The sequence below is a fragment of the Salvelinus sp. IW2-2015 genome, linkage group LG36 (genome assembly GCF_002910315.2).
Source record: "Salvelinus sp. IW2-2015 linkage group LG36, ASM291031v2, whole genome shotgun sequence".
In the NCBI taxonomy this organism is placed as follows: domain Eukaryota; kingdom Metazoa; phylum Chordata; class Actinopteri; order Salmoniformes; family Salmonidae; genus Salvelinus; species Salvelinus sp. IW2-2015.
Window position 1 is genome coordinate 29717453 of NC_036875.1, and position 19904 is coordinate 29737356.

Genomic DNA, 19904 nt, shown 5'->3' on the forward strand with positions numbered 1-19904 from the left:
CAAGCAACACTGAGGCTGTTCCGGACGACTGTGTGATCACGCTCTCCGTAGCCAACGTGAGTAAGACCTTTAAACATACACAAGGCTGCGGGGCCAGATGGATTACCAGGACGTGTGCTCCGGGCATGTGCTGACCAACTGGCAGGTGTCTTCACTGACATTTTCAACATGTCCCTGATTGAGTCTGTAATACCAACATGTTTCAAGCAGACCACCATAGTCCCTGTGCCCAAGATCACAAAGGCAACCTGCCTAAATGACTACAGACCCGTAGCACTCACTTCCGTAGCCATGAAGTGCTTTGAAAGGTTGGTAATGGCTCACATCAACACCATTATCCCAGAAACCCTAGACCCACTCCAATTTGCATACCGCCAACAGATCACAGATAATGCCATCTCTATTGCACTCCACACTGCCCTTTCCCACCTGGACAAAAGGAACATTATGTGAGAATGCTATTCATTGACTACAGCTCAGCGTTCAACACCATAGTACCTCAAAGCTCATCACTAAGCTAAGGATCCTGGACTAACACCTCCCTCTGCAGCTGGATCCTGGACTTCCTGACGGGCCCGCCCAGGTGGGGAGGGTAGTAGCAACACATCTGCCACGCTGATCCTCAACACTGGAGCTCCACAGGGGTGCGTGCTCAGTCCCCTCCTGTACTCCCTGTTCACCCACGACTGCATGGCCAGGCACGACTCCACACAATCATTAAGTTTGCAGACGACACAACAGTGGTAGGTCTGATACAGACAACGATGAGACAGCCTATAGGGAGGAGGTCAGAGACCTGGCGTGTGGTGCCAGAATAACAACCTATCCCTCAACGTAACCTAGACTAAGGAGATGATTGTGGACTACAGGAATAGGAGGCCCGTGCACGCCCCATTCTCATCGATGGGGCTGTAGTAGAGCAGGTTGAAAGCTTCAAGTTCCTCGGTGTCCACATCAACAACAAACTAGAATGGTCCAACACACAAAGACAGTCGTGAAGAGGGCATGACAAAGCCTATTCCCACTCTCGAGGAAACTAAAAATATTTGGCATGGGTCCTGAGATCCTCAAAGGTTCTACAGCTGCGCCATTGAGAGCATCCTGACTAGTTGCATCACTGCCTGGTACGGCAATTGCTCGGCCTCTGACCGCAAGGCACTAGAGAGCGTAGTGTGTACGGCCCAGTACATTACTGGGGAAAGCTGCCTGCCATCCAGGACCTCTACACCAGGCGGTGTCAGAGGAAGGCCCTAAAAATGGTCAACGACCCCAGCCACCCCAGTCATAGACTGTTCTCTCTACTACCGTATGGCAAGCGGTACCGGAGTGCAAGTCTGGACAAAAAGGCTTCTCAAACTTTTTACCCCCAAGCCATAAGACTCCTGAACAGGTAATCAATGGCTACCCGGACTATTTGCATTGTGTACCCCCCCCCCCCACCCAACCCTCTTTTTACACTGCTGCTACTCTATGTTTATCATATATGCATAGTCACTTTAATTATACATTAATGTACATACTACCTCAATTGGGCCGACCAATCAGTGTTCCCGCACATTGGCTAACCGGGCTATCTGCATTGTGTCCCGTCACCCACCACCGGCCAACCCCTCTTTTACGCTACTGCTACTCTCTGTTCATCATATATGCATATATGCATACTTTAACCATATCTACATGTACATACTACCTCAATCAGCCTGACTAACCGGTGTCTGTATGTAGCCTCGCTACTTTTATAGCCTCACTACTGTATATAGCCTGTCTTTTTACTGTTGTTTTATTTCTTTACTTACCTATTGTTCACCTAACACCTTTTTTGCACTATTGGTTAGAGCCTGTAAGTAAGCATTTCACTGTAAGGTCTACATCTGTTGTATTCGGCTCATGTGACAAATAAACTTTGATTTGATATATATATATATATATATATGTATTTTTATTTTATTTCATTTGAATGGTAAAGCATTTTCAGTGTAAACTTAAATGATTAAAACCACGTATAAGGTATTTAGAAAAGATAATGGAGCTATATATTTTTTTAAATAAGATCATCTTTGAGAACTAACAATCTCCAAAATGAAAAATAGAGTCAGGGAGAATTGCTTTTCCCCAAAATGTCATGGCATGTGGTGCCCATAGATTTTGTTATAATGTTTGAGTCACTTAGAAGCATAAGAACACGGCATAAGCCACTGCAAAATATCTAGAATTGCTGGAAACAACAAACTTTTGTCTCTGCGGCCAAGAGGTCCTCAACATTTTTGGATCGGAGTCAAAAGTAGTGCACAAATAAGGCACCATTTGGGATACACCCAGAGGCAGAGCTCCCACCATCATTGCAGCTGTCCTTGGCGTTTACAAGACGCTACTCCTCCTTTAATAGTTGATTCTTGGCAGACCATACTTTGAATAATTGGTTCTGCCTGACCTTCTCCAAACCTGCCGTTATATGACTGTTATTTTACACGCAATTTTTTGTGTGCATTCTCTACAATTAATCCGTGGAGATACCTTAGAATTAGGATTAGAACGGCCTTGGAACCTCTGACCATGGCAATTTGACTGGTACACTAATGGGTACGTCCACTACGGTAGATACACCAGGTCTCTCTTGCATAATAGATTTTATTTCAATGAGAAATATAATTATTTATATCAATTTTATTTCTGCATGTGGTGACTAAGAGTTTATTTTCTGGTTGTTTCACATTCACAGGAGGCAAGGACAGACGCAGTGGGCTGATCCTCACCATTCCACTATGTACAGACCAGACCAGTATGGAGGAGCTCAGCTCCACGTTGGATTACCTCCTTGGCATCCCCAGGTAAGATCCCATTACTGGCACACCCTGTATTATCACCATTGACTTATATACATCTAGACACATACACTGAGAGAACAAAATATTAGGAACACCTTCCTAATATTGAGTTGCACCCCCTTTTTGTCCTCAGAACAGCCTCAATTAGTCGTGTTGAAAACGTTTCACAGGGATGCTGGCCCATGTTGACTCCAATGCGTCCCACAGTTGTGTCAAGTTGGCTGGATGTCCTTTGGGTGGTGGACCATTCTTGATACACACGTGAAACTGCTGAGCGTGAAAATCCCATCAGCGTTGCAGTTCTTGACACACGCAAACCGGTGTGCCTGGCACCTAACGCTTAAATATTTTGTCTTGCCCATTCACCCTCTGAATGGCACACATACACAATCCATGTCTCAATTGGCTCAAGGCTTAAAAATGAACCTGTCGCCTCTCCTTCATCTACACTGATTAGAGATGTATAAAAGAAGATTGTCTGTATATAAGGACACCTTGTGAGTTATGTCGCTCCTTATTATTCCCTTAATCCTCTCCTCCGCCCGCAGGGCGATAGCAAGAGGCTCAATAGCCATATCAAATAGGAAATGGAATAAAGAGCAACCCTGCTGGCCCCCGTGTGGAGAGGGAAGTAGCTGGAGGTAACATTGTTGGTGCGAACAAAAGCCACTGTGGATAAGTACAACATCTTAATCCAGGAAAGGAATGAGGGGTATAGGGTACTTTATCTGTTCAAAGGGAAGAGAGACTGCAGAATCTTCAAACAACAACTTATAACATTTGCAAAAATGTAGCAGTTAACTATGCACTTCAACAGTGCATAGTGAAGGACCAACGAACAGAGTTGGCTCTCAGCTGTTAAAGAAAAGTCCAACCTCTTTGTCTATGTGGCAGTTAGCAGATGTGTGCAAACAGGGGTGGGGAACAGAGTGTATAAAAGGCGTTTAGCTTGTCTGTGTAGATTAAGCTAACTGACATTGCCAACATCGTGTGTTCCTTCCTGCAAGATTCCACAGAGGAGTTCCTGCAGCTAGTACAAACGGGATGTTGCATACTGCAGTCGCACCTGGCTCTTATCTGTATGCCCAGACGTATAACTAAGTCACACAAGACAACAAGCCTGCATAAGCCACAAAAAAAAACTAGCATACACTAGCGGTCAAAAGGTTTTTCTTTATTTTTACTATTTTCGACATTGTAGAACTATGAAATAACACATATGGAATCATGTAGTAACCAAAAAATTGTTAAACAAATCAAAATATATTTTATTTTATATGACAGCTTTGCACACTCTTGACATTCTCTCAACCAGCTTCAGCTGGAATGCTTTTTCCAACAGCCTTGAAGGAGTTCCCACATATGCTGAGCACTTGTTGGCTTCTTTTCCTTCACTCTGCGTTCCGACTCATCACAAACCACCTCAATTTGGTTGTGGTCATGGGATTGTGGAGGCCAAGTCATTTGATGCAGTACTTCATCACTCTCCTTCTTGGTAAAATAGCCCTTACACAGCCTGGAAGTGTGTTGGTTTTTCTTTGGATTTCCTCCTACCATATATATTGTGTTATATTCTCCTACATTATTTTAACATTTCCACAAACTTCAAAGTGTTTTCTTTCCAATGGTACCAATTATATGCACATCCTGGCTTCAGGGCCTGAGCAACAGGCTGTTTACTTTGGGCACGTCAGTCAGGTGGAAATTGAGAAAAAAGGGGCCTAGCCCGAAGAAGTTTTAACATAAGTTATAATAAGCATTATTGCAGAAAAGATAACTAAGCCATAAATCAACCAATTGATTTATTGCAATTGATTTATTGCAAATATGCTTATACTCCCTTATCATACTGGTGACCTCCCCGCAGAGTTAGCCCTTAGGAAGAAATCCCAACCGTACAGTAGACGCAATCTGGTGAAATTTGTATCAAAACAAACAAAGACAAAAACAAACAAACAATACAACAAATGCAATACACTTCTTCATATAAACTGGAGGTGGGAAAAAAGTTTCTTCGTTTTATAGGCAGACATGTGAAGAAACAAGCAGCCCCAGGGGACTGGTAATTTAAAAAAAACAACACTGCCTGTTCAATAAAAAATAAACAAATTAGAATAACAAATCAAATTATAATTACAACTCTTTATAACTCCATAAGGAAATAATTGTATCCCATAAGGTAATGGTAAAATAGACTAGAGACAGGTGTCCCTCAGGGCAGCGCTCTCGCTCTCCTTTCCGTATTCCAAATCACACATAGGACTATTGTTAAATTATAAACTTCTTCCTAATTATTAGCGTTTACATAGCCCATTTAAATCTCACCCAATGTCTTCTGTCTTTCTAGTGAGGGTGATTAGGCCTCACCAGGAAGTCAGAATAGAGGTCATTCAACCCCTTTAAAGGTTTTCTTTCTCTTTTCGTTGGAGCAGATAGCCAGAGCGAATTTACGAACCATCCACATTAACAATGTCCATTGAGAACGCACAACGACTATACCATTTAGCTAAGCTAAGAATGACGTGAATAATCAAGTCAATAAACGTTGGGTAGTTGGATAGCATATAGTTAATATACTGACAAGTTTGATGTATTAGTAGCCAACTAACGTTAGGTAACTAGCAAATATATATTACCGGTACATACTGCTGTAATGATATGCTATGCGGTTCATAAGGATAGAGTAACTAACAAATTGTCAGCCAACATAACGTGTAACGTAACTTATTTGAAAAGTCATTACTTTATAACATTGCTGAACATTTTCTTTACTTTTGTCATATTTAGTTAAAGCAATGAATTTGTATCCACTCTTGTCGGACTTCTGATGCATATTATCTGCCATTGTGAAGCCACGCTCATTTTCAGAAGAATTGTATTATGGGTCCTAAAAGCACGGAAATAGTGTCCACTGCTTGTATACTTCGTATTTTGCCGAATGTAGTATGACATCCGGGAACATTTGGCATACTACTATGACCAATAAGTATACTAAATACTCAATTTACTTAACTAACGGTACGGTTAGTGAAATTATGCTTAGTACATCTAATATTTTTGGTTTTATCGGTTTCGCTTTTTTGTTTATAGAATGCTAACATAATAAACGCTGGTGTATTGAGCTTTTGATTTTTCTAATATGTCATGGTGCCAACTCACAATAGCATCACTGAATTATTTATTAGATTAGCATTTTTCCGTCGGCAGGGAAATGCTGCCCAATTTTATCCATGATTTGATTTTTTTCATATTCAAGCCAAATTGGTAGAATGCTCTTGCGCTTCTTTTAGTGCCTTTATGGCTTTGTTATAGTTTACCTCTTCTATTCCTACTTTTACAGGAGTGTCAGAAACAACAGATGACATTTCAATGGTGGTTATTTTTGCGCCTCTCTCAACGGTGTCGAGAGTGTTTAGATTTCCTCACTCACGGCTCTAATATATGTCCATTTAAAAAAAAATTCAAGGTAGTGATACCCACATCCACGGAGAATAGTTATGGTATTTGTACCTTTTTAATTGGTCACGGCACCTGATACCCTGTATTAGAACTAATACTGAGGCGTCTGCCAATTTACTACTGAAGGATACGGGAGACCTAATGTCTTATACCAGTGTCACGCTTCAAATATCACTGTTGTTCACAACACTTATTACCAAAATTAGGGTCCATCTTCTGTCCATAATATAAATCTCTTGTCAATACACACACACTCAGGAAACAAAAAACAAACACACAAAACAAAAGTATTTGGTTAAGAACATCTTCCTTTCTTATAATTTACAAGGAGTCATTTCTTCTCCATCAAAATATTTTTAAATTACTCTATGTAATTTTACATTTTGTACCCACATGGTAGTTCCTCCTATGCAATTTCCATGTAGGTTTGACATTTTTTGTATTACATTTGTATTAAATAGTATCTGCAAAACACCAGTCTGAACGTCAACAGTGAAGAGGTGACTCCGGAATGCTGGCCTTCTAGGCAGAGGTCCTCTGTCCAGTGTCTGTGTTCTTTTGCCCATCTTAATCTTTTCTTTTTATTGGCATGTCTGAGATATGGCTTTTTCTTTTCAACTCTGCCTAGGCCAGCATCCCGGAGTCACCTCTTCACTGTTGATGTTGAGACTGGTGTTTTGCGGGTACTATTTGATGAAGTTGTTCTGTGAAGGGAGTAGTACACAGCATTGTACGAGATCTTCAGTTTCTTGGAATAGCCTTCATTTCTCAGAACAAGAATAGACTTGACGAGTTTCAGAAGAAAGTTATTTGTTTCTGGCCACTTTGAGCCTGTAATCGAAACCACAAATGCTGATGCTCCAGATACTCAACTAGTCCAAAGAAGGCCAGTGTTATTGCTTCTTTAATTAGCACAACAGTTTTCAGCTGTGCTAACATAATTGCAAAATGATTTCTAATGATCATTTAGCCTTTTAGAATGATAAACTTGGATTAGCTAACACAACGTGCCATGGAACACAGGAGTGATGGTTTCTGATAATGGGCCTCTGTACGCCTATGTGGATATTCCATAAAAAATCTGCCGTTTCCATCTACAATAGTCATTTACAACATTAGCCATGTCTACACTGTATTTCTGATCAATTTGATGTTATTTTAATTGACAAAAATGTGCTTTCTTTCAAAAACAAGGAAATGTCTAAGTAACCCCAAACTTTTGAACGGTAGTGTAAATAGTAAAGTAAAGTACATATCCCCCTAAAAACTTTCAAGTATTTTACTTTCAAGTATTTTTACTTAAGTACTTTACACCACTGTATAAAGTGGTGGTCCCATGTTTTATGAGCTGAAATAAAAGATCCCAGAAATGTTCCATATGCACAAAAAGCTTGTTTCTCTCAAATGTTGTGCTCTAATTTGTTTACATCCCTGTTAGTGAGCATTTTCCTTTGCCAAGATTATCCATCCACCTGACAGGTTTGGCATATCAAGAAGCTGATTAAACAGCACGATCATGCTGAGGAAAATAAAAGGCCACTCTAAAATGTGCAGTTTTGTCACACAACACAATGTCACAGATGTCTCAAGTTTTGGGGGAGCATGCAATTGGCATGCTGACTGCAGGAATATCCACAAGATAATTTAATGTTAATTTCTCTTCAATAAATCACCTCCAAAGTCGTTTCAGAGAATTTGGCAGTAGGTTCAACCAACCCCAAAACCGCAGACCACGTGGATGGCGTCGTGTTGGCTAGCGGTTTTCTGATGTCTACGTTGTGAACAGAGTGTCCCATGGGGACGGTCCCAGTCCACCTGGCCTTGCTGCTTATCCAGTTTCAACTGTTCTGCCTGCGGCTATGGAACCCTGACCTGTTCACCGGTCGTGCTACCTGTCCCAGACCTGCTGTTTTCAACTCTCTAGAGACCGCAGGAGCGGTAGAGATACTCTTAATGATCGGCTATGAAAATCCAACTGACATTTACTCCTGAGGTGCTGACTTGCTACACCCTCGATAACTACTGTGATTATTATTATTTGATAAAGCTGGTCATTTATGAACATTTGAACATCTTGGCCATGTTCTGTTATAATCTCCACCCGGCACAGCCAGAAGAGGACTGGCCACCCCTCATAGCCTGGTTCCTCTCTAGGTTTCTTCCTAGGTTTTGGCCTTTCTAGGGAGTTTTTACTAGCCACCGTGCTTCTACACCTGCATTGCTTGCTCTTTTGGGTTTTAGGCTGAGTTTCTGTACAGCACTTCGAGATATTAGCTGATGTATGAAGGGCTATATAAACAAATTTGATTTGATTTGATGGTATTCGCAGGCATAAGCTACTGACAACGAACACATTTGCATTTTATCGATAGCAATTTGAATTCACAAAAATAACGTGACGAGATCCTGAGGCCCATTGTTAGGCCCATTTTTTAAAGGTATTTGTGACCCACAGATACATATCTGTATTCCCAGTTATGTGAAATCCATAGATTAGGGCCTAATTTATTTATTTCAATTGACTGATTTCCTCATATGAACTGTAACTCAGTAAAATCTTTGAAATTGTTGCATGTTGCATTTATTTTTTTGTTCAGTATACTGTACATTGAGTTAAGGATAGGTGGCTGATAGGTGGCTCCATTGCCTTTGAAAAAGCACTTGTGTAGCAAAAATATTGTATACTCATTGGCCTCTCAGCGTTCGATTTGGATTGAACTAGTTCTGCTACATTAGTCTGTAGGAGAGATGACCAAAATAATATGCTAAGAAGGATCATGCAATGTAAGCTTATGTCTCCTGCATGATGATCACACACTTTCTGTTCAGTATTTACCTTGGCTTTATGGTCCTCAGTTGTTAAGAGCGTGGCACCAAGGTTCTGGGTTCAATTGCTGTAGGCATGCTTGCTTCATCTGCATATATGATACTGTCTTATTTAAGAGCCAGATTGGGATCCTTGGTGTCAGATTCATGGAGCAAGAGCACACATTATTACAGGTAGACGTAATCACCATGTTTTTTTTCTATCTTCTCTCCTCTCTTCAGTGACAAGTGTAAAGCAAGAGGCTTCACAGTCATCGTGGATGGACGGAAGTCTCAGTGGAACATAGTGAAGACGGTGGTGCTCATGTTGCAGGTAGGAACTGATAGAAGAAAGGGTTCATGTTGCAGGTAGGAACTGATAATCAGCGCAGATGTGTTCCTTTAAGGATTAAACCACAGTTTACCCCCACACTGCAGCGAGATGAGAAGTCCATATTTCTGTGTATCAAATAGAAGAACGCCTGTCTAACTACTGCCTTTGGAATGTATAGTGGAATACATTACAGTCATATAGAGTGAATACTAATAAAATCATCTACAATTTGACAGAATGATGACTCATATAGGGCAAAGACATGGAGTTTATTGCAGTCAGTCAGTCGCTACTGTCTGTGTTCTATTCTGCATAGAAACAGTCAGGAGATTATAGCCGTCTGCTATAACAGATTCTTGATCACACACACACCCAGGCTAGATAGGAAGATGATTCCAATGCCATGCTTTGTTGTACAAAAAATACTGTCTGTAGGGGAGTGTGTGGTAAGGTTGGTCGATATGGCCTAAAAATCGATTCACGATTCACGATATATATAGATTTAAAACAAATGCTCTCTCTAAATAAGCTTTGTTGCACAATTAAAGATAAATATACTGCATTTCAAACACTCAGGAATAATCTAATGAATTCAGGGCTTGTAAAATTATATCTAGGCTAAATATAAGCCTTCCACTACCACTAATCGTTTAATTATTTTATCAGAATAGTTTAACCTGCTTTTTTTTGCAATAATCACTAATCTGGCTTTCACATCTGTCTATGAACATTATTTATTTTTAACAAATTTAACCAGAACCATGCACATCCACTAATAATGACCTTCTGGTAGCAGTAGTAGTGAATTTAGGCAGCCACCCAGGGCAGCACGGGGCGCCCGTACAAACATTTTTGGAATGGGTACATTTGCGCAATCGGTTTTCTATCGCTTATATGCACGTCACATTAATGATATCATGTCACCGTGTGGGACAATTAACCTTGTCGGAGTGGGCGCACTGATTCTAGTTTGTGAGCTACTGCCTGGGAAGGTCTCCCACTCAGAAGTACGAGATGGGGAGGGGGCGGGGGTAGGTTGACCTCAGGTCTTCCCACTGGAAGCCCGAGGTAGGGGGAGCGGGGGAATCTATCAATTAGCGCTCCTGTAACGGTTTTCGTCGTCGGATGAGGAAGAATCGGAACAAAGCGCAGCGTGGTAAGTGTTCATGATATTTATTGAAATCTGAACACTGTAACAAAATAACAAAGAGAATAACCGAAACCGAAACAGTCCTCTAAGGTGCAAAACACTAAACAGAAAATAACTACCTACAAAAAAACTGTGGGAAAAAACTACCTAAGTATGGTTCTCAATCAGAGACAACGATAGACAGCTGCCTCTGATTGACAACCACACCCGGCCAAACACAAAGAAATACAAAACATAGAAAATGAACATAGAATACCCACCCAAATCACACCCTGACCAAACCAAAATAGAGACATAAAAAGCTCTCTACGGTCAGGGCGTGACAGCTCCTCTAACTTTGTACAGTACTAAAAACAGTCACACTGTGAAATGCTACCAAATAAACCACAATTCATTCATAATACTGTGAATATATAGTTTCACAGACATACTGTTGCATTTTTTTCTGGTTTGTGCGAAATTGTTAAGAATAATATAAAACCAGTCTGCACACCACCAAGGTGAATTGGTTTAGTCTTGAGTCTTGGTTGACAGTGTTGGGGGATGGGTAATGTAGTCTTGACTCTTGGTTGACAGTGTTGGGGGATGGGTAATGTATTGATGCTCCAGTGCCAAATCAACACAAATGGATAAGAAAAGGTCTTAAGTAATCAGTTTAGGAAAAATGTGAAAGAAGAAGAGGAGAAATGCGCAAAAGATAAAGGTATGTAGCTACTTAAAATACGTCTATATTATGCTGATATTCTGTATATTTTGTGGTATATTGAGTCTTTTGGGGTGCGTTGAAGGGGGAGTTCGCCCAGGGAGCCATACAAGCTAGAACCGCTACTGGGTAGCAGGCATTATAGAAATTTAACACAGGTCTCATAAACAATATTTCGAGCACAAGCCCACGTGCTAGTGAGTAGCCAGCTAATCTGTATATTTCAAGTCTAGCCACCTTGGATGTATTTGCTTGCTAATAAGGTAGAACAGTTGAACTGTTATGAATACATCCTCCTGTCTGTCTCCAACTGTTTAAACAACATAGCCTGTTCACTTTGTTTAGATGTGAAAATCAAGTGGGCTACCTGGATAAGAAGATGCTTATTTCTCAGAATTAGAACGCGTTGCCAATTCCTTATATAAATGTGACTTTTTATCCTCATTGCACATTTTTAAAACACGGACTAGACAGCTGCTAGCACATAACAGTCTGTGGCTAAAATGCTGCTAGCATACATCATGTTACCGGAAACTGGTACCGGAAATGCTGTTAGCAGAAACTAAGCATACATTTCCCAAAATCATGTTCATTGATACTCCTGTTTTAGTATGGTCTGCTCTGTTTTACATTTGGGGAGTTGAGACATAAAAAGGGTATCGTTAAAAAAGTTAAGTTCTTGTCTATTACAGTAAAATATCTCAATGTGTTCCGGTGTCCATATGACCGATTCTGTTGGACCAAACCTCAAATGCAAATATCGAGTTGAAACTGCTTATGGTCAGAGAGGAAGAAGTGATCTTTTAGTAGAGCCCTGCACTGGCGTGAATTTTAAGCCCGAGTCCTACCCAGGCCTGCGACATTCAGGCCCTACCCTACCCAGGTCCGATTGCATCTAATACATTTAAAGCCTGGCCCGGCCCGAAACCCGAAATAACCTCCTCTATTAGTAAATCCATTAGCTGCTCCTCTCTTTCTGTCACTTTCTGTCTGTGAGCAGGCAGGTCATGGCGCTCTGAGTCTGAGTATCTATAGCAACGGCTCGGCTTAGGCTGCTCTGCTCAAGGACGAGACATGAGAGAGCAGTGAGCTGTTAGCTACTTTTTGCCGCACTTAACTCAAGAAACATTATTATTTTCTGTGAAATAATCTCTCCTGTTTTATATTTGACGAGGTTGAAGCACTTCTGGCATCATGTTATGATCTTAGTCAGATATGACTGTACTGTGCAGCAGAGCACGAGAAAATGGCTCAGCTTCAAAAGGTTTCTGATCAATGTAGTGATACTCGACCCCTGCCCGTACTTTAGTTATTGATGAAAAACAGCCCCTACCCTTCCCAACCCATTGTATAATGTCGGGCTCGGGTCGGGTAGCAGAGCTCTAATCTTTCATCGTGGTTGTTCTGAGTGGCAGGGGGAGGGGCTTGGTGTCTGTGTGTGAGTGGGAAGGTGCACACAGCACAGATGGAGTGAAGGAGACGAGGCCAAAAAGACAAATGGCACAAAAAAATGATACAGGCATTTGGAACATCACGCTAAGACATTAATTCAAATTAATTCGATATAACGCCCAGCTCTAAAGTGAGGATATAAAAATACTTTCACATGATGATGTGTTCTGTTCCCAATGGCCTATTTAACAATGTTCAGTAGATTTAACCCTTTAAAACCCATGACTCCTTATATTTAATTATCCCTGTGAATATTCATGATTGTAACGATGTAGCCATTTCCTGCAGTCAAATGACCTAGTGGCCCCATGGGTGGAATGTTATTAATATTTTTCATAATTTCATAATTCATAAACATATATGTTTTTAAATGCAGAAAACCCGGTGTTTCTATGTCAAGCAGTTTTGTTATATTTCAGTCTTCTGTGATGTATATGAAGTATAATATTGGAATTCAAACTCAAAATTGAATAAATGTCAACTCTATATCTGACATGGTACAGGTCTCTTCTTTTTTTAAGTCCATAACCATGTGTGTGAGGTGTATAGTTTTGTTTCAAAGTAGATTTGTTTAAGACTACCAAGAAGCACTCTGTGTGACCCTGATTTATCCCATTGCAGTAAAAGGCTAATGATTAATTAGCACAGTATACAATAGAGGAGCAGATGTCTGAGTGAGAAGCAGACAGACGTGGACATGAAGTTGCCACAGGGGAACCATCTCGGCCTACCTCCACCACATTAACAGCTCTCTGCCAATCAGAACGTGACAAAGAGCCTTGGAGGAGAAATCAAATTGTGGTCCCAACCCAGATGTTGCATTCTGTCTGTGTCATAAAACATTACAGTGATGAGCTATGTAGTTAAATATGGTGCAATATGCATTATGCATGGTCCCTGACAAATCAAATCAAATAATAAAAGAAATAGACATCTCAGATCAAATCCATCCCCAGCAGTCAAGTGAAAAGTAATTAAGACAAAAGGGAATCTAAGCTGATTACGTTTGAAGAAGAGTAGTCTAATCAATCTCCTGACTGGGCTGTGTAATTTCTCCATCTGCCTAATTATGCCTTTAAACAATGTTTTCCCCTGAAGTTCAGGCTCTGGTTTGGGCTCATTAGTGCAAACTGTAGCCAAACATTTGACAACTAAAAATGTGCATTTCGTATTGGACAAGTCCAGCTTGTCCCTGCTGTTTCAGTCAGTGTTGTCCATTTGATGCCTAATGAACATGACCCAGGCTCTGACCTCCACCCACTTTGCAGTGTGGCCTATGTCAGCAGACAGACTGAGCTCTGTTTGTCTCTGCTGTAGTCTGCAGTCTGCCTGCCCTGGACCTGGGTTCAAATACTATTTGAAATTATTTCAAATATTTTAGCTGTGCCTGGTTGAGCTTCCTTTGCTTAATGAACCAATAGTAGAGTCTCAAAACTGGCAGGCTAGGCAGGCGAGAGCAAACGCTCAAGGTATTTTAAAGATTTCAAATACTATTTGAACCCAGTCTGCATTCTGCCCTGTCTGCCCTGACCTGGTTTTGTCACTGCAGATTGGCTATACAGTCCCCTGCTATCTATAGACCTCTGCAGAAACAGGACCAGAATAGATATGATGACAGTATGAAATATACATTCTGTCTGACACACTAATCTGCCTGCCACTGTCTGGGGAAATTCCTGCAGGATTTCATGAAAACTGTGATGCACTACAGGGTTATATATATTATATATATTTTTACACTCTTAGAAAAAAGGGTTCCAAAGGGTTCTTCGGCTGCCCCCATAGGAGAACCCTTTTTGGTTCCAGGTAGAAAGAACTCTTTTGGGTTCCATGTAGAACCCTCTGTGGAAAGGGTTTTTACATGGGTAAAATGGTTCTTCAAAGGGTTCTCCTTTGGGGACAGCCGAATAACCGCTTTATGTTCTAGATAGCACCTTTTTTTTTGATAAAGAGTGTACCAGTGTCATTCAATTTGAAAGTCTGCTTACAAACATCTTATAAACCATCAGTAACTGTATGTTAACATAACATAAACCTATCTGTTTATTTCTGTGTCCAATAAACCACCCAAAGCCTATAACATTTTGCTAAAGAAATACTATTTAATTTCGATATCATCCCATTTTCTGTAGAATGTCATTCCAGCAGAGGTGTCCCTGGTGTGTGTGGTGAAGCCTGATGAATTCTGGGACAAGAAGGTCACTCATTTCTGCTTCTGGAAGGAGAAGGACAGACTAGGCTTTGAGGTGAGTGTCTTGTCTCTATCTCACTTTCTCCTTCTCTCTCTCTACCCCTCTTCTTGCTCCTCTCTCTCTCTCCACATCTCTCCCTCTCTTTCTCCCCCCTCACTCTCTCCTAATAATGTTGTATCTCTGAGCAGCAGAATCCTATCCGCCTTCAACTCCCAGAGGGACAGATTATGACCAGAATTGAATTTACTTTCCTTCACAAACCAATGATTTTTATGTTGGTGGTTGGGCGGCATACAAATTGAAAGAGATAGAGAGATGATGCTTTTTATTTTGCTTCAGTCAGTATTATATTTGGCCTTGTTTTGTGAACCCCTTCAGCAATGCTGTTCTTTATCTTGGGCCCAGATCTGTTTGTGCTATATAGCCAACACATTTGATTGTTGTTATTGCAATGGCTAGTGATTTTCTGATGATTTTTTGCGCTTGTGTGCTCTACAACAGCCCTCAAATATATCCTATCAATCACCAACATACCCCAGAGGAATTGCTGACCATATGCTATAGACCACTAGGCAAATTAAGCTCTCTGTCAATTGCGGCTGATAGATAGATGACCAAGGTCTGTTGTGGTAGACAGCATGGCAGCATTATACTTTTTTTAAAAGTGCACTGTGTGGTGATTTAGAAGGTAGAACTTTATTGCAGTAAGTCACCATTGTCTCAGAGCTAGATTAATATGACTTATTAAATATTCATGCATCGTGTTCCATTTCAACCTCCCATATGGCTTCTGTCATCTCTTCCTATACCCCCTGAAGGATTTAAATTAGTAGAGGGGTGGGACACACACACTCCTCAAGTTTCTATCTTTGTTCTCTAAGATGGGAGAGATGTAGCTAGTATTCCTTGTTTATATTTTAGTGCTAGAAGCCCCTTCACAACAGAGTGATAGTAATGGAAGTATGGCGTATGGATACATGCTAGTTTGTCTGATAGTAATGGAAGTATGGCGTATGGATACATGCTAGTTTGTCTGATAGTAATGGAAGTATGAAGCAGGAATACCTGGTAGTAGTAGTTAGTCTGACTTTCTGTCTACAGTATGGTCTCCTTCAGCATTGACTAACACTGTCATCATGTTGCTTGGCAACAGTAATGTATATCAAGAGCAGATGCAGGCTGCAGTATGACATTACTGTCTTCCGCATGTCAGCACAGTGTGTGTGTGTGTGTGTGCGCGTGTGTGTGCGCGTGTGTGTGTGGGTGTGTGTGTGTGTGTGTGTGGTGTGTGTGTGTGTGTGTGTGTGTGTGTGTGTGTGTGTGTGTGTGTTGGTGCGTGTGCGTGCGTGCCGTGCGTGCGTGCGTGCGTGCGTGCGTGTGCGTGCGCGTCTGTGATTGTGTGGTGGACCGTGTGTGCGTGCCTTAGTCTTTGTGAGTGTTTATATATGTAAGTGTGTGTGTGGAAAGAGTGTCCCGGAACAACACTAATCCAGAGACTGCTCAGTAGAGGTCTTTCTTGTTGTTTTTGCTCCAAACAGTTATGTGTTGATCTGGACCAGCAGTTCCTTCTAGCTTCTTCTCTCACTATAACATGTCTGTGTTGATCTGGACCACAGTTCCTTCTAGCTCTTCCTCACTATAACATGTCTGTGTTGATCTGGACCAGCAGTTCCTTCTAGCTCTTCCTCACTATAACATGTCTGTGTTGATCTGGACCAGCAGTTCCTTCTAGTTCTTCCTCACTATATATAACTCCCCTGCTAGACCAGATGGCTCTGTTGGATGGCTGAGGTGGTCAATTTATTGGCATTGGAAATGAAAGGGAATTGGGGGGAAATACTTGGAAATTAAAGTTGACCTACTAGACAGGGTAGATTGGGTGCTTGTATTCATCGAACTTTACTATTGAGGTGTTGAGAATTAAATGATTGATCTGCCTTTCAGTTTCAAAGTAAACCATTTAAGATTGTGAGCTCACTCAAAATGCCTCTCGATCTACATTTCAGTTTCAAAGCACTTCGATTAGGATTCTGAGCTGAGCGACACACAGACCGACACACAGATAAACTTTTATTATTGACCAAATACTTATTTTCCACCATAATTTGCAAATAAATTCATAAAAAATCCTACAATGTGATTTTCTGGAAAAGATTTTCTCATTTTGTCTGTCATAGTTGAAGTGTACCTATGATGAAAATTACAGGCCTCTCTCATCTTTTTAAGTGGGAGAACTTGCACAATTGGTGGCTGACTAAATACTTTTTTGCCCCACTGTATTTGAAAACTGTCTCAGAGTAGGAGTGTTGATCTAAAAGGAAAAAATGATCCTAGATCAACACTCCTGCTCTGAGATGTTTTTCAAGTACTGGCCCTGGGGGTGTAAGCTCAGCTCACATATTAAAGAGGTGGTTTCATGTACAAATGTCTCTATCCAGATGTAATTGATACATACTGGGCTGTGCCAGAGAAGGGAAGGGTCTGTTTTCACTTATGATTTTCTTTCTGCTTCTCTTCTCTTTCGGAGGTGTGGCTAAAGTGTTGCCCAATCTGCCATCCCAATTTTCACTATAACCATCAGACTGTTTTCTTCCTTGGTCTTTGGAAGCTCATCGCCATATAAATAAATGCACTTGTGAACAGAAAACGTGTGTCTGCGAGCCACGTGTGTGTGTTACCTGGCCTTGTTAGTCATATCCCACTGGGCACAGACTTCAATTCAACATCTAGTATGTATCAAGGAGTCAGTCAGTCTGCGTGTGGGGAATCAGAATTAAAATCATGTATTGATCATGTGTTGCTTTCTCTGCAGCACGATGATGACTATGTGTGTGCATGCATCTGTGTTGTGTTCCTGTGTGTGTGTATCCGGGAAGAGACCAAAGCGAGGCAAACCGTGACATAACATTAGCATTATGACTCCTCTAACTATGTAGTCCTTCAGGATTGATTCCTCTAACTATGTGGTTCTTCAGGATTGATTCCTCTAACTATGTGGTTCTTCAGGGTTGATTCCTCTAACTATATGGTTCTTCAGGGTTGATTCCTCTAACTATGTGGTTCTTCAGTGTTGATTCCTCTAACTATGTGGTTCTTCAGGATTGATTCCTCTAACTATGTGGTTCTTCAGTGTTGATTCCTCTAACTATGTGGTTCTTCAGTGTTGATTCCTCTAACTATGTGGTTTCTTCAGTGTTGATTCCTCTAACTATGTAGGTCATTCAGGTTGATTCCTCTAACTATGTAGTCCTTCAGGGTTGGATTCCTCTAACTATGTAGGTCCTTCAGGGTGATTCTCCTAACTATGTAGGCCTTCAGGGTGATTCTCTAACTGTAGGCCTTCAGGGTTGATTCCTCTAACTATGTAGGCCTTCAGGGTTGATTCCTCTAACTATATAAGCTTCAGGGTGATTCCTCTAACTAGTGTTCTTCAGGTTTGATTCCTCTAACTATGTAGGCTTCAGGGTTGATTCCTCTAACTATGTAGCCTCAGGGTTGGATTCCTCTAACTATGTAGGGCCTTCAGGGTTGATTCCTCTAACTATGTAGTCCTTCAGGGTTGATTCCTCTAACTAGTAGGCCTTCAGGGTTGATTCCTCTAACTATATAGTCCTTCAGGGTTGATTCCTCTAACTATGTAGGCCTTCAGGGTTGATTCCTCTAACTATGTAGTCCTTCAGGGTTGATTCCTCTAACTATGTGGTCCTTAGGGTTGATTCTCTAACTATGTAGTCCTTCAGGGTTGATTCCTCTAACTATGTGGTTCTTCAGTGTTGATTCCTCTAACTATATAGTCCTTCAGGGTTGATTCCTCTAACTATGTAGTCTCAGGGTTGATTCCTCTAAACTATTAGTCCTTCAGGGTTGATTCCTCTAACTATGTATCCTTCAGGGTTGATTCCTCTAACTATATGGTCTTCAGGTTGATTCCTCTAACTATATAGTTGCTTTCAGATTGATTCCTGTTACTATTGTCCTTCAGGGTTGATTCTCTAACTATGAGTCCTTCCAGGGTTGATTCCTCTAACTATATAGTCCTCAGGGTTGATTCTCTAACTATGTGTCTTCCCAGTTTGATTCCTCTAAACGATGCGGCCTTCAGGGCTTTGATTCCTCTAACTATTAGTCCTTCAGGGTTGATTCTCTTAACTATGTAGTCCTTCAGGAATGATTCCTCTAACTATGTAGGCCTTCCAGGGTTGATTCATCTAACTATGTAGTCCTTCAGGGTTGATTCCTCTAACTATGTAGGCCTTCAGGGTTGATTCCTCTTAACTATGTCAGTCTTCAGGGTTGATTCCTCTAAACTATGTAAGGCCTTCAGGGTTGATTCCTCTAACTATGTAGCCTTCAGGGTTGATTCCTCTAACTATGTTAGGCCTTCAGGGTCGATTCCTCTAACTATTATAGTCCTTCAGGTTGTATTCCTCTAACTATGTAGTCCTTCCAGGGTTGATTCCTCTACTCTGTAGTCCTAGAGGTTGATTCCTCTAACTATGTAGTCCTTCAGGGTTGATCCTCTAACTATATAGTCCTCAGGGTTGATTCCTCTAACTATATAGGCCTTCAGGGTTGATTCCTCTAACTATATAGTCCTTCAGGGTTGATTCCTCTAACTATGTGGTTCCTCAGGGTTGATCCTCAACTATGTAGTCCTTCAGTGTTGATTCCTCTAACTAGTGGTTCTTCAGTGTTGATCCCTAATATGTGTTCCCGGTTTGATTCCTCTAACTATGTTGTTCTTCAGGTTGATTCCTCTAACTATATAGTCCTTCAGTTGATTCCTGCTAACTATTGTGGTTCTCTCAGTGTTTATTCCTCTAACTATGTAGTCCTAGTGTCCGAACATGCGTGTGATTCCTACTAACTATTACTGGTCCTCGACTTTGGCAGATCAGTTGCATTCCTCTAACTATGTAGAGTTCCTTCAGGTTGATCTCTACAATATATAGTCCTTCAGGGTTGATTCCTCTAACTATGGTTC

The 19904-nt window shown here is 41.1% G+C and overlaps 1 protein-coding gene across 2 annotated transcripts in view; it reads left to right on the top strand.

Annotated features, from left to right (window-relative positions):
• Nucleotides 1–15165, top strand: part of LOC111959395 (SEC14 domain and spectrin repeat-containing protein 1-B) — a 30228-nt gene extending 15063 nt beyond the window's left edge. For both annotated transcript variants that reach the window (XM_023980909.2, XM_023980910.2), the window contains 3 exons: nucleotides 2720–2828; nucleotides 9333–9423; nucleotides 14861–15165. In XM_023980909.2, the coding sequence (XP_023836677.1) occupies nucleotides 2720–2828; nucleotides 9333–9423; nucleotides 14861–15151 (491 nt within the window). In that variant the 3' untranslated portion in view covers nucleotides 15152–15165. The remainder of the gene's footprint in view (nucleotides 1–2719; nucleotides 2829–9332; nucleotides 9424–14860) is intronic.
• Nucleotides 15166–19904: the final 4739 nt, after the last annotated feature.